Source organism: Grammomys surdaster, unplaced genomic scaffold (genome assembly GCF_004785775.1).
Source record: "Grammomys surdaster isolate TR1022 unplaced genomic scaffold, NIH_TR_1.0 126546, whole genome shotgun sequence".
Classification (NCBI taxonomy): Eukaryota; Metazoa; Chordata; class Mammalia; order Rodentia; family Muridae; genus Grammomys; species Grammomys surdaster.
In genome coordinates, this window is record NW_021621338.1 from 14,453,534 (window position 1) to 14,479,321 (window position 25,788).

The 25,788-nt window shown below is 43.2% G+C and overlaps 1 protein-coding gene across 1 annotated transcript in view; it reads right to left on the minus strand.

The window, feature by feature from the left end:
• The window catches only part of Nek10 (NIMA related kinase 10), a 156,625-nt gene that overhangs the window by 121,065 nt on the left and 9,772 nt on the right, over nucleotides 1–25,788 (minus strand). Inside the window, exons 5-14 of the mRNA XM_028760706.1 lie at nucleotides 20,161–20,245; nucleotides 15,663–15,704; nucleotides 13,173–13,251; nucleotides 12,068–12,135; nucleotides 10,363–10,442; nucleotides 9,306–9,392; nucleotides 6,594–6,818; nucleotides 3,773–3,912; nucleotides 2,226–2,287; nucleotides 226–303 (exon numbers count right to left, since the gene is read on the minus strand). Coding sequence (XP_028616539.1) covers nucleotides 226–303; nucleotides 2,226–2,287; nucleotides 3,773–3,912; nucleotides 6,594–6,818; nucleotides 9,306–9,392; nucleotides 10,363–10,442; nucleotides 12,068–12,135; nucleotides 13,173–13,251; nucleotides 15,663–15,704; nucleotides 20,161–20,245 — 946 coding nt within the window. The remainder of the gene's footprint in view (nucleotides 1–225; nucleotides 304–2,225; nucleotides 2,288–3,772; nucleotides 3,913–6,593; nucleotides 6,819–9,305; nucleotides 9,393–10,362; nucleotides 10,443–12,067; nucleotides 12,136–13,172; nucleotides 13,252–15,662; nucleotides 15,705–20,160; nucleotides 20,246–25,788) is intronic.

Genomic DNA, 25,788 nt, shown 5'->3' on the forward strand with positions numbered 1-25,788 from the left:
CTCTCTCTCTCTCTCTCTCTCTCTCTCTCTCTCTCTCTCTCTCTCTCAGTCTTTCATGCTTTCTGTAGTCACTGGTTTTCACAGACTCCATTCCCAAGCACAGTCCTTATCATCAGCATAAGGCCCATTGCTAACCTAAACAATCCGCAAAAGTACACACCATTTTATCACAGGCTCCTTACATCTCAATATGTTGAGATAAAGAGCAACTGATAGGCTTATTACCTGTAGTAGATTAGTTTTTGCTGCATTTGATTGTTTATTTGGTAAAATTAATTTTGCTATTGTATATACACCATTTTCCTGGAAAAATAAAGAGATCATGTATCAGTGACCATTAGCAATAGAGACAAACAGTTCAGAAGCAGTAAAGTGCCCTCACAGTAGTGTAAACAAACAGGAAAAATAATACTGAAAATGACAAAGAAAGACTTTTAAGTGCCAAAGGCTGCAGAATTATATAATAATATTACATAATTATCTACATAAATTTGAATTGATTTAAATGTTACAAAAACAAGGGACGGAGAACATGAACAAGCAAAGCAATTCAAACATCTTTCTATTTAAACTATGGGGCTGGAGTGACAGCATAGTCAGTGATGTGCTTGCCACACAAGCTTGAGGACCTGAGTTCAGTCCCCAGAGCTGAAGGTAATCCCAGCACTGAAGTGGCAGAGGCAGGAGGCTCCCTGGGCATCACCGGCCAGCCCGTCTACTTGAGTCAGTGAGCCCTATGCCAGGGAAATACCCTGTCTCAGCACACAGTTTAAAGCACATACTGTTCCTGCAGAAGACCAGAGTTTGGTTCCTAGCACTCATGTTGGTGACTCACAGACACCTGTAACTCCAGCTCCAGGAATGCAGTGCCCCCTTCTGGCTCAGCAGGCACAAGTGCTATCATGTGCACAAACTCATAGGCAAACTCATACATGCATTGTTTGCTTTATCTTAATTTTTTTAAGGTGGATATCTCCTAATGAACACTACCTCTGGCCTTGACATACACATGCATTGCACACCCACACACACAAACAAACAGACACATAAAAACACAAGTGTACATATATAGCAAAATACCAATTTCAAACTGTAAAGCATAGTTTCTCCCTTTCTGCTTTGGATAATTAGAGGATACCCAGCAATTGACCATTGTAAAATAGGTCTTTTTAAGGAAAGGAAAAATGACATGGACAGACTTTCTAGAGAAATCAAGTTAACTGTGGAAACGGCACTGTTTTGGACTTACTCCAACGTACGCGTGGAGGTGAATGAAACAGAAGCCTGTTTCAGCTTTCTGCCAGCGATCAATGTATGTTTGTGTGGACATCTTGTCTGCCTCGCTGACTCTAACCTTTATAGCTGCAGCTGTGCTATAGCTCATCTTATAACTCTGTTTTATTCGTAGGTAAATTCATGACAGGTGAAGCCATTTTCAGGGGTAGTGAAGCTGGCCAGCCAGGAACTGTGGTCAACCTGGCTGTTCTTCCCACCAGCCAGGCTGCCCATGGATTTATCTCACCCCCACTTCCACCGTGTATTCTGAAGAGGAAGTTGTAGGTATCTTTCTTTCCCTCTGTAAAACTCATCAAGAGGGAATTAGCCCAACAAGAGCTCAAATGAAAAGGACTGCTACTGACGCAGAGAGGAGGTACCAGCATTAGCCAGCCTCACACAGCCTTTCTAAGTAATGTTTGGCTTCAGCTACCAAGTTGGCACATCCCTCATATAACTGCCTAGCTTGTGAGTGTGTGTGGTACATGTTCTTGATTGTTAATTGATTTAGGAGGGTCCAGCACAGTGTGGGTAGTGCCACCCTGAGGCAGCTGGCTCTGGGTTATATAAAAAAGCAGGCTGAGCACACTCGAGGGGGAGCAAGCCAGGAAGCAGCATATTTCCATGACCTCTGTTTCCGTTCTTGCCTCCAGGTTTCCTGCCTTGAGTCCCTGCTCTGATTTCCCTCAGTGATGGACTGTTATCTGAAGAATACGCCAGTTAGACCCTCTCCTGCCTGAAGCTACTATTAGTCAGTGTTTCTTCATACCAGGAAAGCAAACTGGAGCATGATTCAACCAAGTTAACTGAGGAAGGACAAGACTATAAAATGGAATTCTATAAGCTAAATGAGAAGAAATGTTAAAATATTTTTTAAACTGCATGATGGGTCCTCAAGCCAATGTTCTGGAATGCATATAACCCAACAGGATAGATTATGATGCTCTTACCTGAACCACTTGGTGGGCATTGGTATCATTGAGGGCCAGCTCAGTGAGTGCAGCACAGCAGGCTGGAAGGGAAGCAACCAAATCTGTATAATCCCCAATATCCAACATGTACCCAAAACTCATCAGGAATACTACACACTGGCAGGTAAATGAATGACTGCTTTCAATGCAGTCCCTGGTGATCAGACTGTGCTCTTCGTTTCAAAGAGTAACAGACTGCCACTCATAGGCCCAGGAGTCTTAAGCCCCTCCTGCTCCCTGGCTGCCTCTCGTGGCACTGTACACTGAAACACAATTCTTCCTCCTGAGCCCTTCCGCGGATGTGTTATCCTGAACTCTTCCATCCATCACCACTTAATTCCCAGAATGCCCTTTTGGCTATAATATCTGACTTACCATCAATGTTTCACATGAGCAAAGCTAAAGGCTATGATCTTGAGGAACATGGCTAAAGACACATGGCCTAGATGGAGGGAAATCCTCAGATGCCACTGGCTGCTTATCTTTCTTACTTATATGTGAAACGGGTGGTGTCAAGCAAACCCATGTAATATATACAGCTCCAGAAGACTATCTATGTGTCCCCTGGGTAACCCACTGAGCAGAATGCATAGGAAATTCCAGCCTCCAGGTCTCTTGTATCCCTCTCTAGGCACTGGCTCTCCCTATAATCACACTGTGGTCACCACCAATTGTACCACTCTAAGAACACCCAGAGGTCCAGGAGCTCTGAAAGCAGCTAATATGGACTCTGGGGGACCTTTAACCAGGTAACCCAGCACAAGACTGTGGAGATGTAGAGGGCATTCTAAGTTCTCACAGACATCAAAGAGAAAAAGGATCTTAGTTTTCTGCCCTTATGCATCTCTGAGGAGACTTCCTCATTCTTCAGTAGGAAATAGCTGTAAACAATGCAAGCCAGTTTTATGCCATTGCTTTCTGCCACACCTGTTCTATGTCTCAGTGCCTCCCCAAGCTCCAATACCCTCCAGAACCCTCTGCTCCTTCCCAGGCTGCTCTGCGGTCCAGGCTGACCAGAAGCACACACACTGCATAGTTGTTCTACTAAGCCCTGAGGTCTGGCACCCTGACAGGTGCTTGCCAGAGGAAGCTCTACCAGGGACAAACTTAGTCAGCTTGCCTTTTGCTTCCTTTGAAAAAGCCATGCATTTGTCAACTCTCTCTCCTCCTTGGAACTGACATGTGGAAGAAGACTCATTGCCCCTATGCGAGGTGGGACATTTGTATTAAATAGGATGTTCTAAGATCAAGGAAACTGTAGGAAGCGTGGTTCTGGCCCAGACAAAGCTGTGTGCTTTAACCCAGCCATAGCAGAGATCACACACATCTTTGTGTGGTTAACCTTCCCACCCAAGACCTGTACTGAAGAAGGCTCTGGCATTCACATGTTTTTACCATTACACATTGGGAACCCTGTAAATCGTGTACACACCACACCGCCATACTAATGTTATAACAAGGAATAACAACACAATAATAAAGAACGCAGCCTTAAGTAACAAAAGTCAGTCTTGTAAGACAGATACCTGCTTGGAGAGAGACAGTATTTTCCTGGATTTCCCCAGGGCTTAAGTCTTCTGACAAGTGAAGCTGCCGAATGCGGCCCGCAGCGTTTGCACTGGACAGGCTTCCGATGGAGGAACGGTCAGAGACAAAATGTCTGTCTCTACAAAAGGAAGGCTACTGTTCAGACCATATATTCTTTTTCTTCTGTGCCTCAAACACAACGAAAAGGACATAAAAAAAAAAAAACCTCGAATTTTGTATAGTAAACAAATTCGTAGAAACCTTTGCCACCTCTGGGTCATGAGGTTTTCTATGTTCTTAATTGCTTCATCTGCAAATTCAGTTAAAACCACGTTTGGTGTGCAGTGTGAGAGGCAAGGCCCTGACCAACCTTCTTTGACCCTCATGCCTGAACTCTTGGGGGCACTGCAGTCTTTGTGTGGGTGCACCTCAATCAGAACACTTCTGAGTTCGTTTATTTGTTTGCTTGTTTGTTCTCTTTATGTCCCTATGCTCCTAGCATGGCCTCCATCCTTCCTCTCCTCTCAGCCCCACCCTTACAAATCTCTCTTAGTGAAAACCAATCCTGCTGAGTCTTTAAACTGTATTGCCTTTTTGACCCCTACCACAGGAGTCTCCATAAGCACAGCTTGAAGTCCTGCCTTCACCTGTCCCTGGCCCTATCAGCCATTTCTGTCTGTTCTCTTTTCTCTTCCCTCTGGTTGAAAGCACAGTTTTAAACCTCTCCCTCTGGCTGTTCCAGGCCTGGTCGGGTCTTCTAGTCTGCAGGGCTGTCTGTGGTCATCACCCAGGCATCATTTTCCACCTTGGCTGTGTGACTTCCTCCCTTCTAGCTAAATTACTCATCTTCAACCACAGCTCACAAATCTGTGCTCTGCAGTACATCTGCTGTGCCCTGGGTGCACAGCTTCCCACCACAGATTCTCTGTCTTATCTGGTTTTGCTCCCTTTGGTTTATATGGTTACTTTATTTATTTATTTCTCATGACATCAGCTGTTTGGGTCTGTACGTTCTCACACATAACACAAATAGAATATCCATGCTATCTGGGTCATTCTGTTCTTTCTGTCATGAGCTGGGGCAAGGAACAGTTCCTTTGATGGTCTTATCTGTGGACATAATTATCTTGGAGCTCTCTGTTGTGATCACTGTGCCTGATCAGGAATGTGCCTGCTGTTGGAGTCTGCAGGTGTATGAGCCTAAATGGCCCTTTAGAAAACTGCCCTGCAATAGCAGCCGGTGAACACTATAGCCACAGCCACCAGGCTGCGCCTACACCAGGGGACAGCAGCAACCAGAATGTGCCCAGCAAGGAATAAGTCCTTCCAAATACCCAGATATATTAAACATCCAACAGGAGTTGACATATATCACCTTCCTGGGGACAAGTTTTCTAACACCATACCATGGATGGGGTTGGAAACTGAGTTTTTAGCCAGGAAGAACTCCTACCTTTCAGTGATATAAAAACTATGGCTCAAACAAATGAGGGGAAAGTGCCTTATGTTATAGTTAAATCTAAATAACACTTAACAATTATAGAATTCCAGACATCATTAAGAACATAGCAACTATTCAAGAATAACTCCACCCACCATCTTCATCCTATAAACACACACAACCTTTGCAGTTATTCTGACCAAGGGCATAGCCTACTATGTCATGGGACTGGTGAAATATTTATTATAATCTATACCTCCAAGTAACTGAGGCTTTTGTAAAAACAAGGGGATTATCACCAAGCTATATACTTTTCCTTTGTTTTCCCAGTGGCAGAAACCACTAATGAAGCGTGTTGTTCATATCTCTGCAGTCTTTGCTAATGCTCTGAAATATTCCCACAGAGAAATTCTATAAAGAAATAGCATGTAGTCTTAGTCATATTGATTTGATAATCTACAGTGATGTTAAAATGGATGAACCAATCTGCCTAGAGCTTGGAATGAGCTTTATTGATAGACCAGAGATCATAAGCATGGTGGTCTCTTTTGAGCAGAAAGATCTATCTGTAGCTCTGACTTGACACCTTTAGGGCTGAATTATGCTCTATAATAATATTAAATAATAGAATGCTCTCAAACATGGTACCAATTTGTGCTATTACTCAATTCTTCAAGATACTTAATTCATAAAATATAGTTACAATGCAATATATACCCCAAAATTTTCAACTTCAAACTATTTTAACGAACCATCTCTTTTTATGCTTATGGCATTAGAAGCTACTAAAAACCGGGGGTAAAGATGAGGTGGTTGGAATAAAAATGGCTCCCATAGGCTCATAGGGAGTGGCATTATCCATTTAAAATGATTAGGACATATGACCTTGTCGGAATAGATATAGTCTTGTTGAAGGTAGTATGTTGCTGGGTTGGGCTTTGGAGTTTCAAATCCTCAAGCCAGGCCCAGTGTTTCTCTCTTCCTGCTGCCTGTGGGTCCAGATGTAGACTCTCAGCTCCTTCTCCAGCTCCATGACAGCTCCATGATGCAGCCATGCTTCTCACCATGATAATAAGGGACTTAACCTCTGAACTATAACCCAGCCCCAATTAAATGTTTTCTTTTATAAGAGTTGCTATGGTCATGGTGCCTTCCCAGAGTGATAAAGCCTTAACTAAGACAGGAGGCATATATATATGTCATCCCAGTGCTGTGAAGGCAGAGGCAGGTGGACCTCTGTGAGTTCTAGGCCAACCTGGTCTACATAGTGACATCTAGGACAGCCAGGCTTATATAGAGAAACCTTGTCTCAAAACAAACAAATGAACAAAGTCTACTAGAATATTCTACTAATTTTTGAAATCCAAGCCCCTACTTACCCTTGTAAAATATGAAGGAGCTGCTTGATGCCACCCCAGATACGGATTTCTACACTGGTCTCTGGGTCCTCACACACCTGGACCAGAATCCAGACCACACTCCACAGCAGCTTCAAGTGGTCAGAATGGAGCAGACTGAGCAGGATGGGGATCCCCTCGTAGAGTTTTACCTGCTCCTTCACCTGGGGCTCAGCACAAAGCAGGCGCAGGAGCTCAGCAGTGAGTCTAGTGTGAGGGGAGCAAGGGTAAGATTCACACTAGCTAGGTGTCAGTGACATCACACTTAGACTGGAGCTACCATGCGGACACAGAACCTATAACTTGAGCCGCTGCTCTTCCCGTCTTGTGATCCTTGGTCATGAGTGATGGATGGGCCTCTCTGCCAATTACCTCTCCGTCAGTTCAGAGCCTGCCACTTTAAGATCAGATATACCTCCCCTATGGTCTGTCTTAACCAGCTCCCTGTTGCTTTGGTCCCTACATCCTACTATCCTATCAGGACTTCTATATGCTGTAACTGCCTTTAGCTACAGAGCTACAGCCAAGTTCCCCATACCCTGGGTAAAGTAAATATATATACATTTACCTCTGATATATAAGGTAAATACACACACACACACACACTCATACACACACACACCTTATTTACTCTCTGCCTTCTAATAAAGCTCATTTCCTGAAGGTTAATTTCATGTTTGTTCCTTTCTGGAGCTTAGTGTTTGCTCCACCCCTTTGTCCTAAACACTCCAGGGTTCGCATTCTCACACTGTTCTGCAATTCCATTCCCAGACAACTTCATGCTCCTCACTCTCAAGCCCCGCTCCCCTCCCAGCTGTTGTTAAGAACACGTGTCCTGTGGGGAATGGTGGTTCAAGTCTGTTATCCCAGCACTTAAGAGGCAGACAGAAAGATCACTATTAGAACAAGACCAGCCTAGAGAGGGCTGCTTATTACACCCGTCACAAACAACAAGAAAGAATGTATGTCCTTTGGTAAGCAGCATGTTTTATCTTTTCAAACATTCTACAAGAAACATTCTCTCTTTGGGCTAAGTACATCTTGATATGTGGATGTAGTCCACTCCTACCCTGCCTCTTTTCTGTGATTTCCCATAATGCTCAAGTAAAACTCCACACCATCTTACCATGCAAAACCCATACTAGAAACCTGGATAAACATGTTATGTTACCTCCTCTTTAAAATATGAAGAACAATAGAGTTTTATGTAGATAAAATGAGGACTTGTGAGGGTTCAGGGAATATCTTGATGTAGAACAAGAACTGATCAGAATTAGCTACATTTTTTGACTTATCAGGAACTGTTCTCGTTTTTGACACAGCCTCCGCTGGCCCAGCTGAGCCTGCCAGTACATTCCTCTCACACACCCCGGATCTGCCTCTATGTTACAGCACACTCTGTGCTAAGACATTTTCTTCTATCTCCCTTCACTCTGGTTAGGAACATCGATTCTGTGCTGAGCCTTGGTGACTGCATCTTCCAGGGCACCACAGTCCTTCAAGGACCTTAGGAGTTCTCCTTGCCTGCCCCTACCTCACACTGTACACTCTGATCTTACTCATCAGTGATAGAATCTGCCACCTTACCCCATAAGTGAGTTCAAATCATCAAGTCTGAAAGCCAACACTCTTGCAAAACAGTGTTAAGTCAGCTTTGAAAAGGTATAGAAAAAAATGCTGCAAGTATCAGGTCTCCATTGCTTAGGATTTCTACACTCCTGGCTTCTCGGAAAATTGTGATTTAAATGCCAAACAGTGCAGATTTGCAAGCCTGCACACACCTAATTCCACCTGTACAAAGTCTTCCTCTAGAGCAATGTACAGCTTAAACAGAAAGGAATCCATTGTGTTTCCGATTTGGTTTCTGTCTTTGTTTGTTTGTTTGTTTGTTTGTTTTCTTTTCTTTTTTTTTTCCCGAGACAGGGTTTCTCTGTGTAGCCCTGGCTGCCCTGGAACTCACTCTCTAGACCAGGTTGGCCTCAAACTCAGAAATCTGCCTGCCTCTGCCTCCCAAGTGCTGGGATTAAAGGCGGTGTTTCCGTTTTGGTTGAGGGTTGTAGCATGTGATCACAACATAAGTCAGTCATCTTATCTCACATACCTTAAACCAATAGCTTTTAGCAACCTCCCTTATTCCATGTATTAATCTGAAATTACCAAAAAAGAAACCCCCCAAAAAAACAACTAAAAAAAACAAAAATAAATAAATAAAAACAAAAAACTTTAAAGTTTCTTCTTGTAAACTTCTTTTGATAAAATTAATAATGATCCAATCACAAGATTATATGACTGTGTTCTGTGTACTTCTCTCTGTGAGCTTCTTCATATTGCCTTAAATGGAAAAAAAGACTGCCAAGCTGATTCATGATATTTAATTAAAAATATAAATAATGATGTTTTAAGGAAGCATTTTTACCACAAATAAAACAGCTTTTTTGAGAGGGAGGAGGGAGAGGGAGGAGGGAGGAGGGAGTGGGAGGGGGTGGGAGGGAGAGGGAGGGGGGGGGCGCGAGAGGGAGGGGGAGGGGGAGAGGGAGAGGGGGAGGGAGAGGGAGGGGAGAGGGAGAGAGAGAACATAAGAGACAGTTTTATTCTGGAGCCAATTTGAGTGACCATGGCCCAAGATCATAGATACAAGTTACTACAAAGGCCATGTTCTGCCATAGAAGCACTTTCATGATGATAAGACCCTACCTTTTGGAGAGTAAGTCATATTCATGTAGAATCATCAACAGATTTTCTACTACGTTGAGTTCACTGATCTTCTCCCTACACTCTGGACTGCAAGTGTACAAATATTAGTAGTTACTAAAAACATATTCTACCTCAGCCACATTTCTGTATCTAAGAGATCATATTACTTTATGTGGTAGTTTGAACGAGGTAGCCCCTACAGGCACATGTATTTGAATAACTGGTCCCTAGTTGGTAGAATTATTTGGAAAGGATTAGGAGGTATGGCCTCATTGGAGGAGGTCTGTCACTGGGTATAGGCTTTGAGGTTTCAATAGACTCAGACAATCCTCAGTAGACTCTTTCTGCCTCATGGTTGTATCACAAGACTTTAACTCTCAGCTACTGTTCCAATGCCATGTCTGCCTATCTGGTGCCATGCTCTCTGTCATGATGGTCATAGACACACCCTCTGAAACCATAAGTCCCAAATAAACTCTTTCTTCTATGATTTGCCTTGGTGTTTTAGCACACCTAAAGTAACTTAGATACCTTGTAAGGAGTTGTGAAGAGAGACCATAGTGAAACAAGGAATGGAATGGTGTACTGTTCACAAAAACATAATAATTAACATAAAAACATATCTATTGTTCTTTGATTTAAAATAATGACACTATAGAAGGATAGGTTTTCAAAATCAACTTTTGTCATTGAAAATGCCCTATATGTTACAAGGAATGTATAGTTGTTAAGAATAAAGAAACAAGGTCTGGGAGATTCAACTAGCATAGAAATGTAGTAGTTCTGAAGGTCAAAGAAAGAAGACAGACCATCAGAGATGTTCCTCCAAACAGCAGTTGGAAACCTCACAGCAAAAGTCAGAAAGGGCAAATCTCTTTCTAACTTAAATTTTAAGTTGTGCTTCCTAACCAGGTAAGTCTTTAGCCTATGCTGCTCCCCATGTGCCTCCCACATCAGGTTTTAACTGAGCAGGTGACAGAATAGCCTGTGTGTTTGTATCTCTCCCATCTACGATGCTGCAATTCCTGCACAGAGGAGTATACTGAGATACACTTACCTCTCTGCTAAGCTAGCCAGTGCCAGAAGAGTACCCAACAGGACATTGGTGTCTCGGGCACCAAGTAAATTCACTAATGTCTGAAGAAGAGAAGAGAATACATAATTATGAAAGTTCCAGAAGCCTCTTGAATGGTGCGTACTGTTTCTAAAAATCATAGACACTGCTATTTTTTTCTGGATTCTTTTCTTTTGCTCAGTTTAAAAAATGTATGTACACAAGTAGAATTTTATATACATATACATATATATATATACATGTATATATATATATGTATATATGTGTGTGTATGCATTTATATGTATAATTTTATAATTATTTGTATTTTTCTCCCCAAAAGTGGTTACACACTTAAACCAGTGGTCCTCAATCTTCCTAATGATATAATCCTTTAATACAGTTTCTCATGTTACGGTGACCCCCCCAACCACAAAATTACTTCCTTGCTACTTCATAAGTGTAATTATGTTACCACTATGAATTCCAATGTAAATATCTGATATTCAGAATATCTGATATGCGACCTCTGTGAAAGGGTCATTTGACCCTCAAAGGGGCCACAATCCACAGGTTGAGAACCACTGAAAAAATAGCCTTTTTATAATTAGGACCAAATTGTTTAATCCATTATGGCTTTCCTTGGCTAATAATGCCTTCTCTGAATCTTCATTAATGTAAATTTTTGTCCTCCAATTTTTCAGAACACAGACCCCTGTAACCCAAGACATTCTTGCCAAACATGCTCGCATCAAAGCTGTGGGAGCTCTGTGAGTAACTGCCTGCTGGGATGGACTTCTGTTTCCATCCTGTGGGTCCCTTTATAGTTCCTTATGCTGAACTTAGCATCGTTCTGGGACTCCTTCCTGATCTCCACTATTACGTAATGTGTTTTACACACTTCGATTCTACACACATCATTTTCAAAATTTTTGCTGAGCCAACTTAAGAACTTAACGTTATTGTCTTGTCAAATTGTAAGTAGCATCAATAAAATCACTGTCTGTTAAAGTAAAATCCACTGTGTGTCACTAGATATAAGTGTAAGACCATAAGCAGCACAGGTTAGGCAGTTGTGATCCAGTATATAACATGGCTTCCTGAGGTAAGAGGACTCAATCAGTTATTGAAATCAGCTCTCCACATCTGCCTGATAAATGTTAGAATAAATATAGTCTGTTACCATTAAACCAACATTCATTTATTTTAAGATACACACTGACATGGGTGAGTGTGTGTTTGCGGGGGTAGAGAGGTGTTGCTGGGAATGCAGAGCCCATTCTCTGAACCGAATCTTCAACCCTTAAAATGAATACTTGGTCCATATGCTGATAATTCCATACCACCTTGTGAGTCTGCATCCTATGAATTGCTATATTCAATTATCTCTGACTTACAGACAATGGTGATATCATATGAGTCTAACTAATAAAACCCTATAAGACCGATAGGCTTATATGTAGACATATATCTTTTACTTGCTGAATTTCATTTGTCTATAAATAAACAATAAACAACTCCGTTCCATTTACTACATTAAAGTTAAGTAATGCACTCAGCTGGAGTAGAATAGAAAAATAAAAACCTTCATATGCTACACCATTTATTTATCCCTGTGTTGGTAAAGAACATAAGAAGATGAGTAGAGAAATCAGGCTCTGCACTTGGACAGTGCCATGTGGGACCTGAGCACTCTGGGCCCACTCACCTTGTGGGCTCCACTTGCAGTGACCCATTCTCTTTGGTCTTTCACAGCAGCAAGTTTTTGAAAAATATCTATGAAACAAAGAAATCATTCAAAGGAGATCAAGCGATTGAAATAGCAGTAGTCATGAAACCCTGGGTCCTCAGAAGGGATGGGAGAGTAGAGAAAGTGGGAGCAGAGACTCACAGAAGGAACAGAGGAGGACAGGACTGCATATTTCAACTCTAGACACTCATCTAGTATAGTAAATTTGAAAACATCCCAAGAGCAAACTCCCTTTGTATTTAAAGATGAACAGGTTCCTGAACTTTATTTATTACAAGGTCAAGGCATGTAACTAAAATACCCTACTCATAAATATCCCAGTGTACAAACAGCAGGGAGGCCAGGAAGAACATAAAACTTGGGAAGGTTTCTGCACTGAGAGAGCTGTTCTCAAAGTAACTTCCCGGTGCTTGGCATCTCCCCTGCTCCTGAGAGCCAGTGTGTGCCCAGCCAGCAAGCATGAGAAACCAGTCTGTCCACACAAATACAATGGGCTTGAGCTGGCACCCCAAGCAGCAGGAAGCCTGTGGCTGACCACACCTCGAGGGACTGGAAGGGGGAGGTGTGGGATGAAGGGCAATAGGAGAGAGGTGGAAGAGAAACTGGTCAAGTTTTCTAAGGAAGCCAGAGGAACACCTATGATGCCTTACACCCAGGCCACAGCCTCCATACTGCTGACTTGAGGAGAGGTTCGCAGTTTTCTTTCTCATGTTCTTGGTAGTCCAAATTATATGAGCCAGGTATAATTATTACCCAAATTTGAGAGGCAAAAAAAGGAAAAACCTGAAGTCTGACATTTTCACAGAAATCTAAAGGTTTTTTTTCAACGTTACAGCAGATGTTGCTTGTATGAAAGACTTCTTCCTTGAAACAAATATGCTTGCCAAAGAAAGAGCTGCCATGGGGAGATGTGCGGACATGTGCTACCATTGGCACAAAGGCACACACCATGTGAGTGGAACACTAATAAGAACAGCAGGTGTTCTATCTCCTGCAATAAACGTCACACTCCTTTCCCCAGCAAGCCCACGGGGTTCACTGGGTGCCTGGTGACAATGCTCACATGTCATGTTGACCAGCTTGTCCACACAGTGCTGCTCCTCAGCGTAGCCCAGGTACTCGTTGGTCACGATCTCCATGTACTGCATAAAAGACCAACCCAACAAGCCAGTCAGAAAGCTGGCACCACAAGTACATAGGAAACAAGAGTTCAGGTCTTAGGATGAGCCCCGATGGCAGGAAGGTAACGAAGCACTGCTCAGTACCTCTGGGCCTGTGGCATTAAAGGGTGGGACACAGGGTTTAGTGATTCATGGTTTCTTCCTGAATGCCCAAAATGTGGAAAGAATTCTGAAAGCCCTCAAAAATCCCAAAATGACTTGAGCTGAGTAGTTTCACGGTGCAGTTTATGTAAGATATGCACAGTAACCTGATTTTTTGATTTACCTTGCAGCAAAAATCTTTAAGAAATAGGCTCGGAGATGCACAGGCAGTGTGAAATCAGGTGTTAAAAAGTGATGGTGCCCTTTACAACATATGGACATTCACTTCACTCTGTGAGGTACACCTTCAGTTAGATTTCTCTTTAAAAGCCGAACAAGGGGGCTAGAGAGAAGGGTAAGAGTACTGATTGCACTTCCAGAAGTCCCAAGTTCAATTCCCAGCAACAACATGGTGGCTCACAACCATCTGTAATAGGATCTGATGCCCTGTTCTGTATGTGTGGGAACACAGATCACTCATACACATATACACAAACAAACAAATAAATAAACACTTAAAAAACTGATCATGGATCATCTTCCCAGGATTTAAGTTGGCTTGTTCAGTTTCCATAGCTGTGACAAACACTGAGAGAAACAAGTAAAGGAAGTGAGGCAGAGAAAAGAAACTCAACTCATGGCAGCAAAGAGAATGATGGGAAGGGGCTAGGGCAGGCAGCTTTCCATGGTCCCTACTTCTTCCAGCTCATCCCTGCCTCAAGGTTCCCACTGACTCTCCATGGAGTACCACCACTGGGCACCAAGTATCAACACAGGAGACTGTAGGGGAATTTCATATTCAAACATAGCATTTCCACTAGGCATGATCACTATTAATCACTCAGAATGAGTTCTCAAGACTATGAATGTATCATGAATACTTTTGCTTGTCTGTTAACACAGGACTCACCATTCAAGAAGCTGAAGCGAGTTGTGTGAAGTTTTAGTCCAGCATGGGCTACATGGTGAGACTATTTCTCATGTAAGGATAAATGAGCAAAATAAATAAGAAGATAAAATAGCAAGATGTGGATAGACCTGTTATAGCTATTAGAGGGGCTGAGGAAAGAAGATGCAAATTTGAAGCAGTCTTGGCACCATAGTGAGATCCATCTCAAAAGTTTAAAAAACAAAAAGTAAACATAAAGGCTGGGATAGAGTTTGATGGTAGAGTACTTGTCTAATCTCTTATCCTGAAAAATAAAACTAAAATAAATAAAAAAATAAATAAAATAAAATCACCATTCTTACCATAGGCCTTAGGAGACTGGGCATCCCAACTCAATGACATGTCCTAAAATTGTTTCTTATTCTCTTAATAACCCAAGTTGTTGAATAGTTGCTCAGCCTATATAGTTACCTGTTAGTCATTCCTCATAATATGACTTAAGATACTATAAAACATGAGGCTAGTAAAATAGCTTGTTAGAAAATTATTTTCAATGCAAAAAAAAGAGCCTAAAATCAAGATCATTCCTTACATTATCTTTTACTAATAAATACTTAGTGAAGGCTGGATATTTTATAATGACTTCATATTCCCCTATATCATGGTAAGTGGCCTGGCCAACCAATGCTGGCCAACGACAATAATCTTGTCATCATTAACTTAAGACATTTGATTTTAAGAGTTTTCAAAACTTATTTTTAAAAACTGCAAATTTTTTAATGTGACTTTTTACAGCACTTTTTCCCCCAACAGACTGGGTAAATGAGGTTAATTAGCAAGAACAGTATTTTCATCACTCTCTGCCTGTGTCATGTCTCAGGGCCACTGTTATCAACCCCATCTGCTCCTGCCCCAGCAGGCAGCAGATGTACCACAAGCATTTGTTGACTGCCTTGAGAATTAGCATCATATGATGGGAGATCAAGCACAACCAAATCCCCTTCTGTGTCTTCTAAATACAAGCTGAGGGGCTGGAGAGATGGCTCAGTGGTTAAGAGCACTGACTGCTCTTTCAGAGGTCCTGAGTTCAATTCCCAGCAACCACATGATGGCTCACAACCATCTGTAATGGGATCCAATGCCCTCTTCTGGTGTGTGTCTGAAGACAGCTGCAATGTGCTCACATACATAAAATAAATAAATAAATCTTAAAAAAAAAAGACAAGCTGAGAGATCATCTCTTGGCTACTGCACTTAACTCTAACCTGAGGCATGTTAAGCACAAATATTGAGAGAGAACCGATCACCTAGTTTAGCCTACTGTTACGTGATTATTTATTCCTTGGCTAGAACTTAACCCAGAATGTAAAGGCAAAGCCACTTACGACAGAACCAATCTTACCTGAGCAAGGTCTTCAATACCACCCAATTTATGGAGTATTTCCTAATAAAATAAAAGCAATGGAGCATAATGAAGGATAAGAGGCTTATGTTTTACAAGCGATTCCTTTACTAAGTTGTATGATGTTTTACTGTCCCTTCAAGTTCTAACACAAACACAGACTACTTAGTATTTGCCATTTCATACTTGAGATGAGTTGTTAGTGAATATAAAAGTTGTGTTTGTTGAGATTAAAACAAACAAACAAAAAACATTGGTCAGAACTGTAACTCCTTTCTCTGTACTTCTTCCTATTATTAAAAAAAAAACCAAAAAACCAAAAAAACAAAACAAAAAAAAAACATGTTAAACTTGGGAAACTCCCAAGGCTAAAAATATCAACTCATGGACAAAGAGCAGCAGCAGCAAATGGTAGTTGGTGAGGTCAAGAGCTCAGACGCTGCAAGCGACGATGGTAACGGGGACAGAACATTTCGGAGAAGCCAAGATTTAAAAATAGGATGAAGCAAACAGCACTCAGGTGCTAGGTAAGAGGGAGGGCTCTTCAGGGCAGCAAAGCCACAAACAAATGTACTGCTGCTCCTGATAGCATGTGGTCAGAGGACATCAGAAAGGCCCTCCAGCCACTACCTTTTACCATCATTTCCAATGCAACTGCAGCTTGAACCCTTTTAGGATCTGCTCTTACCTCTGGCAAGCAAAGTGTTAGAGATTCCTATAATAAGCTTTGGTGGACATTTATCCTGTGAAGGACTCCATCTGTGCTTAAGATCTGACTTACATCCTCTACAAAGATATTCTAGACAATTGTATCTTTAAAAATGATTTCCTGGGCTAGAGAGATGGATCAATGTTTGAGAACATCGATTGTTCTTCCACAGGACCCAGGTTTGATCCCCATTGCCCACACAACAGCTCACAACTGTCTACAACTCCAAGAACTGACCCCCTCACACAGACATATATGCAGGTAAAACAATAATGCACATAAAATAAAAATAAAATAAAATAAAATAAATGGGTTTTCTGTTCTTTTCCATCTTTCTTGCAGTTGGAAGTTCCATTAAGCATTTATCTAAGCCTCTGCATGCTAGAAGGTAAGTCTATGAAGTCATCTCAGTCAAGAAAAAAGGCCTGGCTACACATGACTGGCTAGTTAACTGGCTTCCAGAGTAAAATATATACATCAAGTTCTATGTGTAAGTTAAGTGGTACATGGACTTGATAGGAAGAAGTAGGCTGGGGAGATAACCTGACGCTTTAAGAAGTGAAGTCATAGGGCCCGAAAAATTGTCTCATCAAATGGAGCCAACCGCTTGTAAGCCGGATGACCTGAGTTCCATTACAGAGACCCAAACTGTGGATGGAGAGAAACACTCCTCATAAGCTTGCTCTGACCTCCACATGTGCTCTACCTGCACACACACACACACACACACACACACACACATAATAAAGAAATAGAAACTAAATTTTTAAAACACGGAAAAGAAAAAAGTGCAGTCATAAATGTAAGAAGACCTGGATCACTGGATAAAGAAAGAAATGCTATCAGGTATCCACATATTATATAGTTCATGCCTCCAAGCCCAGTGCTCCAGAACTCAAAGCAGGAAGGTTCTAAATTAGGGGCTAGTCTAGACTACATAGTGAAAATTCTGATTTAGAAAAAAAGCAAGAAGCTGGGCTGTGGTTGTGGTGGCGCACGCCTTTAATCCCAGCACTCGGGAGGCAGAGGCAGGTGGATTTCTGAGTTCGAGGCCAGCCTGGTCTACACAGTGAGTTCCAGGACAGCCAGGGCTGCACAGAGAAACCCTGTCTCAAAAAACCAAAAACCAAAAACCAAAAAAAAAAAAAAAAAAAAAAAGGCAAGAAAAAATGAATAAAATCAAAAAGAGAGAGAGAAAAGATAATTTTGTGATGAGGAGAACCCAAAAGAGAGGCACCATGAGAAATAAGATCAGTAGAAGTAAATAAAACATGGCCAGAAGAAGAGCATTACTTCTGAAAGAAGGAAGAGATCTGCATAATAGTCCAGACTTTCCATGTAACTAAGAAGAGAAGATGAGAAGTTCCCAGAAGCATGGCTTAGGGTTCCTCTGTAAACCCTATGATGTGGCTTTCGAAGGCCATGAGCAGGAAGACTGGTCATGAGAGGTGGAGACAGCCTAGGCCCGCACACTGACTTGAGGAAGAGGAGACGAAAGAGCAGTGAAGGCAAAGGCTTGCTGACATTCACTGGAGTGTGCTCTAGTAATCCCTAGCACGGCCTTGTGATTTTGGCCAAGAATTCTTGGCAACTCAATGTGTTATACAACTGGCAGAGCACACAGTCTTCTGTTCAGGAGGCATACCAGGAGCAGAGGCTTGGGGAGAATCCCCTTCTATGGAAAGACTGTCAACCAGGGACACTAGACCAGTATGTATCAAAATATCATAAACAAAATACTCAGTGCATTCTGTGCTTTAAAGAGAAGTGTAATCTACCTTCTGCCAATCAATCAAAAGCAGTGTAGACAAAGGCAATGCTTTAAAAGCAGATCAACCGTCATTCATTTTCTCAGCAAATAAAGTATCCTGAGGTAAAATCTTTCCTAATGTCCTGTGAATCTGAGAACTGGTTGTTCCTCCTGGAATGCTCTTTAATATTCTGCATTTGGTCTTTTCATCCATCCAGAGACTTATCAGGGAAGAATGTGGGACTGGAATTCATGGAGTAGGAGCAGTCAGCGCGTCCTAGCCTGACAGGAAAAGCCCAACACATGCTCCTCCTTCTCTACACAGCTCACATTACTTGGCAGAAGTAGCTGTGAAAAGCATGGTTCACTCAGCCCTTCATAGCAGCTCATGACTGTGAACGGCCAGGACAGAATGCCATTTGGTGGATGCCCTGACGACATATGCAAAGGTTGGCAGTTGGCTGTAACAGCACAAGACCAGGCTGGAATATATGTGAGGAAGATGGCCAGCCTCAGAATAGAAGGTATACTGTGACCAAGAGCCCCAGAACACTCCAGTCGAGGGGAGACACATTTTGGTTTGGTGCTAAGTTTGGGAAAGATGATGGCTGGGGAAATGAATAGGAACATTCTGGCTGAAATTTTAAAAATCTACCCATAAAACTGAGTCTACCATAAGAGCCTGGGTAGTGTGCCTTCCCAGTGGTTTATAAGGACATGGCATAAAGCAAGGTCTTTTGGAAGAAAAAACAAAACAACAACAGTATGTACAAATAAGTCATTCTCAAGATATTAGCAAGGTTGAATAGAAGCAGCCATGAGGTGGCTCACTCCATGTCATCCATGTCAGCCTAGCCAGCAGCCTTGTTTCCGAGGACCTGGCATTCTCCCTGCCTACCTACAGACCTACTGATCAGAAACAGCCTCTAGGTCCTTCAGAAACACAGCAAACTTAGCAAATAGCAGTACTCTGCAGCTCCCTCCCTACCGCCGAGCCAGGCCAGAAAGGATGAGGTTCTAGCACAGATTCCTTGGATAGGACATTCTTTAAACTTTCACAGCTTAAAGCACTAAGCCCTTGCTATTCAAGGCAAACTATGGCCCAGCAGCCTTGATATCTCTTAGAATCGTATTAAAAACGCAGAAGTGGGCTAAAAAGATGACTCAGTGGTCAGGGGCGCTTGCTGCTCTTGCAGAGGATAGGAGTTTGATTCCCAACACCCATATCTAGGTCACTCATGACCACCTACAGCTTTAGTACCAGGCACCCAACACGAGCTCCTAGCTTCTATACACACAGGCAGACATGTAATTCACACTCAAAACAGACACATACACATGCGCATAAGTGAAAATACATCTTTAAAAAGAAATGTAGAATTAGGGGCCTGTTTCTACCCCCTGAGGAAGAATCTGTATCCACTGGATTCCTATGTATTCCTATGTACATTAAAATGTAAGAGGCTATAAACTAGACACAACATATCCAGGTAGTGATCAAAAGGGAAGATTCTAGCTACAGGCCTCCCCTGACACCAACAGAGGGAGGCCCTGTGCTCTCCTGTGCTCAGAGTTACCAACTGGAAGCTGGGAAGGAATGGGATCTTGGTAGCTAACAGGCTACAGCCCTGCTGTCTCTCAGGGTTGCCTCTAGAGTCACACAGTGAGCTCCCCTCTTGTCACTGCTGACTTTGCCCTAGTGATCCTTGTGGCTTTAAAACATGCTTCGGTGTATGGCCTACTGTGTGCCTCCTTGAACTTGAAATGGCTTCAAAGGTTCCATAGCAATGAACACATAGACTAGAACTCAGTCATTGAACCTTGTAGATTAAGTATAAACATGCAGATACATGGGCCTACAAATTGTTTCTTCATAATCTTTTCCAACAGCAGATGAGCTGTGTGTCATATTTGTAAGATCCTCACTTGTGACGGAAACATTAACATGGTTCACTTTGAAAAAAAGGCGCACTGGGTTTTTAATTTCATTATTTTACTTTTGTCACAAATGAAGAACAGTTTTACTTTTTCCAACCAACCTGATAACATGGATCCCGCATTAGCAGCCTCAGACAAATTAACACTCTCAAAAAATGAATGGATGGAGCTCGATTCACCCACTCTCTGAAAGGGAAGAGAAAGGAAAGAGAAAGCATGTTGGTGTTTAGACAGTTCACAAACAAACAGCACACAGCTATGAAGGGAAGTGAAGCCTGTGAAGTGGAGCCAATGGTCCATCTTGGCTTCCTCTGCAAGGCACTGTGTCGTGGTGACCCTTGACTCACACCAATGCAAAACACACAGAAACTATCTTCACCACTGTGGTTCAAGGATGCTCCAAACTGACCTGGATCAGAGACTCACACTGACCTAGTAGTAGTTCATGTTGTCCCTAAATCAAAATAAAGAGTTAAAGTCTTCCAATAATTAAGACAGGCTTAATTGCCCTAACCACTTAGTGCTCACTTGAAGAAGTTGCAGACATGTACTAAGAGGAGGAAAAAAAAAAAACACTGTGAGATAGAGTTTCACTGTGTAATATAGGCTGATCTTGATCTCAAGATTCCAGAACGCTGGAGGCTAAGGAGAAGAAGGGTTTTTTCTGAGCCAGGCATAGTGGTAGATACTGAAGACCCTAGAGCTGGGAAGGACCAGAAATTTAAGGTCCTCCTTGGCTATAAATCAAGCTCAAGCCCAGCCTGAGCTACATTGAAACCTTCTCAGAACAACAAAGGCAGCAGCTGCTGCTGCAGGAGCTGCTGGAGCAGCTGGAGCAGCTGGAGCAGCTGGAGCAGCTGGAGCAGAAGCAACAGCAGTAGCCCACTGCCTTTTTGGTTAATACAGAAGAATGACAACAGAAGCTCCACCAGACATTCACTTCCCCTGGAACAGTCTCTGTTCTTCAAGTCCTTCTGAGTCTCAGAGAGCACATGCTTCATCACTCAGCATCTTGAGTGTAGCTAGACCTGGTGGTAAACGTGGTGAAAATGTTAAAGGAAACTTCTTTGCTTCCATATTGCTTCCCAAACCCCCTAACAGCACCCACCACCTCTCAGAATATGTCTCACAGTCAATCCATCCTCTTGCCCACAAGGCTTTGTGGGATCTGTCTTCCCATGTGCCTCTAGGCCCACCTCCTGCCACAGTCCCTTGTTCCCTTCCAACCTATGTGACAGGTTGTCTATGAGTCAGGGCCTAAAGTGCTTCCCAATGGCAGCCTTCCGTGGCTCTCCAGCACCAGGACTCCCATAACCTGTACTGTTCTGACCACAGAGCATGTTTTGTGCAGAAGTAACCACACAGCCAGTATCTCCCTGAGGTGAAAAGGGCAGCTAACCACTGCCCTGCCCTGGATCTTGTTATTGTAAGTGCAGCCAGACATTGTCCACAGAAGGCAAGTCCAGTCTGGTGACGCATGCCCCATACTGTTCTGCAAGCTAGTCCAACATTAATCATTCGTGGTGCCAGTGTTAACAAAGACCTGAAACACAAAAGTTCTTCAATTCTATCCTTAGTCAAAGGAAATGGGGAAATAACAGGAAGTATTTAAGACTCCAAATGCCATTCACCTGGGTGTTCATAAGGCATTGCCACAATACTATAAATACCCCTGCCATATAGGACTCTGACCTGAGCTGAAAACTCAAGCCAACTGTCCCCTTGTCTGTCCTAGATCTATTCTGGGGCTCTAGAGGTAAGAATCAGGTCTGTCTTCTCTATAGCACTGAGGAATTCAACTCTTCCCCAAAACCTGCACATTGGGAAGCTGAGTGATTGAGTCAGGGTGCCATCTGTGGTGACTGCACTAGGCATCCCCCATTCCCTGGCAAAACCACTCACTCCCCCCACCCCTTCAATCTGCTGAGACAGGGGTTGGCAAGGCACTAGACCTGTGGTTTTATTCCCAGGAATGTCTGTGTACTCCCTGCAGTCCATGCTCCCAGTACACAAATGCAGAAGGAAAACCTGTAATCAGAACTCGCTGGCTATTGGCAGCTTCCCACAGCCGATGCCAACAACAGTATCCCCTCTCCAGTGCAGGCACTTTATTAGTGACCCCTGTGCCGTGGGGCCAGCCCAGTTTCTTTGGAAAAATAAAAATAGGACTCAACTAACCCCTGGGCTGCCTGCTAGGCAAAACTCTCGAAGCACAGGCCTGCCATCCAAGTACTTAGGAAGTAGAGACAGGAGGATTACAAAATTGGAGTACAGCGCAAGCCAAAGGTAGTCTGGGTAACTTAGTGAGACTCAAAATAAGAAGTAAAAGGGAGCCTGGAAAAGAGTGAACTAGAACAAAAGTATAGAAATGACAGAAGAAAACCAATTACTTTGGATGTTAAAGTAAAGACTCATTTTTAAGAGTAGTTGCTTTTAAAGTAGGGGTAGGCTGTAGCTCAGTGTAAAGTACTTGCTGAGTGCTCACAGACTTTCCACACTTCGGCCCTCCATTGGTGAAAATATAGAAAATTTTTGCGAAAATATGATCATTTTAATACTCTTATTTTGAAGAGGATGCAGGGCAAATGCCCCCAGCTCAAAGACCCTTCCCCCTGCCCAGAGAAGAATGATGGCTGGCAACAGCTTGCAAAAGCAATGGGCAACCTGATGCCACTGAATGCCAACAGCATTTCAGTATCCAAGGGGAACAGGATCTGTGCTACAAATACATGCACAGTATTCTTCCTCGGTATTCTTCCTGACAGCCATGGCCAGTCTTCACAGGAAAGTCTGTGACCTTTCCTGTGGGTATTTTCCACATTAAAATTCATATTAAAGGTCTTTGTTTTTCTCCTTAAAACACGAATGCATGCATGCACGTGTGTGTGCGCACACAGACACACATGGGGGTGCAAGTGCGGGGGGGCAGGAGAGAGAGAAAGAGAGAGAGAGAGAGAGAGAGAGAGAGAGAGAGAGAGAGAGAGAGAGAAGTGAAATTTCAATGTAGATTTTAATTTTACTCTTCATGGAGTCTAACCAAATGAAGAGATCCAGAATAGTCTGAGTTGAAAGTTCTCGGCAAATTGCATTTGGTTTGGTTTGGTTTGCTTTGCAATTTTGGGACAGGAGCCCAAGGCTATTAATATTTCTCATAGTTATTACTCTTCTATTGTAAATAGGATTCCTGATGGCTGAGTCCTTGGGTTCTGCCCCCTTGAGAATGACCTCAGAAGGAGGCCTTCCTTGGCTCCTAGCCTGGAACCCTGAGGAGGACAGATAGGCCACAAGGGAGGCAGCCCTGGCTCTGTGGGGGATTGCATGCACCTCTGCTCACCAAGAGTCAGGGGAACTAGAAAACACAGAATTTAGTGTAGCCAAAGAACTACATGGAAAACAGCCACCGATGTAGAACAGCGTCTGTTTGACAGACTCAGCCACTGCAGGCCCCTTTTGCTTGGACTCCAGGTGAACATGGAGAAAGTACTCTCTATGTTTGCCATGGGAACAAGAGATGGGTCCTTGGAGGCAGCCCTGAAAAGTCATGTGGCTCCAATGACAGTGCTTCCCTGGAGGATGTCTCCACATGACAGCCACACAGGAGTGAATTTATAAGCGGGCAAGTATTTAAAGCTCTCTGCTGACTGAACGGACGCCACTGATTTCACAGGACTATTAATACACTCGGTCCGGTCAGCTCCCACCACCCTCGTCCAGGACGCCACTTTCTGCCATCAATGTCGAAAGGAAAATGTCACTGCACACATAAGATCTGACCAGAGAGAAGGGAGGTGGGGTTTCTGTTTCTTTCACAGAGGAAGAAGCCAGTGTGAGATATGAGTGCTCCAAACGACAGGCTGCCACTAGCTGAGAGCACATGGGTGTGTGTGTATACGGAGAGGCTATTGCTCAGACCTTCCTGTTGCATGCTGCGGGACAGAATGAATGCCTTTCTCATGCTGAGATACTGTTTTCCTTAGAACTCATCTGGATAAATGAAAAAGTAAACATCATACCTATTTTGTTAAAACTTAACAGAAACAAGAACACACGTGGGGATGCCACTGTCTGGAATCCCCAGTCCTCTCTCGGGTCTCCGTGCTCTGTGCTCATCTTCTCTGTTACCCATGCAGTCTAGCCCACAAGCTCTACCCAAAAAGAAAACCATGTGGGACCTGTGGCACTCAGACCAAGAAGTACAAAAGACTCGTCTCCTTTCTTCTAATTGATGGACTGTGCACAGTGCTTCCAGATATTCATCATCATGTCCCATCAGCCTGGTTCTTAATGAGCTTGGAGCTCAGCAGAGGCAAGGCCTGGACCCAGAAAGCCCAGTTGTAGAGATCCATGTCTATCAAGTGGCAATGGCAAGGAACAACCAAGACCAGGTTCATTAGGGCAGGCTGCTATTTTGGGATGGCCAGGGGAGGCTCTCTGGTAAGATTAGCATCATATGAGCTGAGGACAGGAGCTTTGAAGAAGCTTGTGTCAGAACAGCAGAAAAGCCTGTAGCTCAGGCCCTGGGCTTGATGCAGAAAATAGCAAAGTGAGAAAACAGAATCTGTGGTCAGACAGACAGCAGCAGGCAGGACTTGCAGGATAGGAATGGGGCCTTTGGAAGTTTTTACCAGGTATATTCTAGACTTTAAGCAAAGGTCCCACATGAGCTATCTGAGGTTTTGAAAGGATCCTTCCAGAAGCTATGCTGATAACAAAGTAAAGGAAAACCACACAGGTAAAGCAAGAAACCCAGATAGCCTACTACAACTGTGCAGGCCAGAAATGCTGGAAGCCTGGGTTAGCTCTGCAGACAGTGGTGACAAAAGCTGAAATTTCCTTATGGGTTGACAGAAAAATTAAAAGTCCGGTTTTAGGAATGATACCTTTAAATAACAAAGCAGGAAGAATCCTCCAATTGACATGTGAAACAGGGATATAATCACAGCAGAGAAGCCACTTCAGGAGCCAGGCCAGCAGGGGACATGAGAATTAGACAGGTAAAGCCAGGTCTGATGCCCAAGGCCTATAACCATAGCACCTGGGAAGCTGAGGTAGCATCAAGAGTTCAAGGCTAGCCTAAGCTACAAAGTGAGGCCTTGGGAAAGGGAGAAGAGAAGAAAAGGAGGGAGAATGGAGAGGGAAGAGGGAGAGAAGGATAAGAGAAGGGGAAGAGAAGAGAGATGAACTTTTAGCTCTGAAGTGTGGCTCCTGGGTTGGCTCCAACGCCTGGCTCACAAGAGCTTATGTAAAGATGGTTAAACACATCTGTCATGCACAGATATGATGATCCCAGCCAGGTTATAGTTGCTTTGAGTAGTGATCTGTTGGCCAAGGACAAGAAGTTCTTCCCTGGGAAGGCAGAGTAATTCAGCTTCCTGCCTGTCAGACTTCTCTGGGATGAGAAGCCACAGCACACAGCAGACAGAGCTTATTTACCAAAAATAAACTTCACCCTGGTACCACATAAAATTTATTACTTTCTCTCATACAGAACTGCTTTGACCAGGATGGGTTATTGACTGTAACTCCACGGTTAAAGGTATGCTCAAGAAACAAAGAAACCAGGGAATGTGTGAGGCACAGGCCAAGAGCACCAGCCCAGACTGCCTGGACGCTCTCCAAGTATCAGTGCTCTCATCTACCCAGCAGTTGAGCCTTCTTAGAGTCCACTCCATCTCCATAATTGTTATGACTTTTGTGCATGTGTGTTTGTGTATGTGAGTGTGTATGTG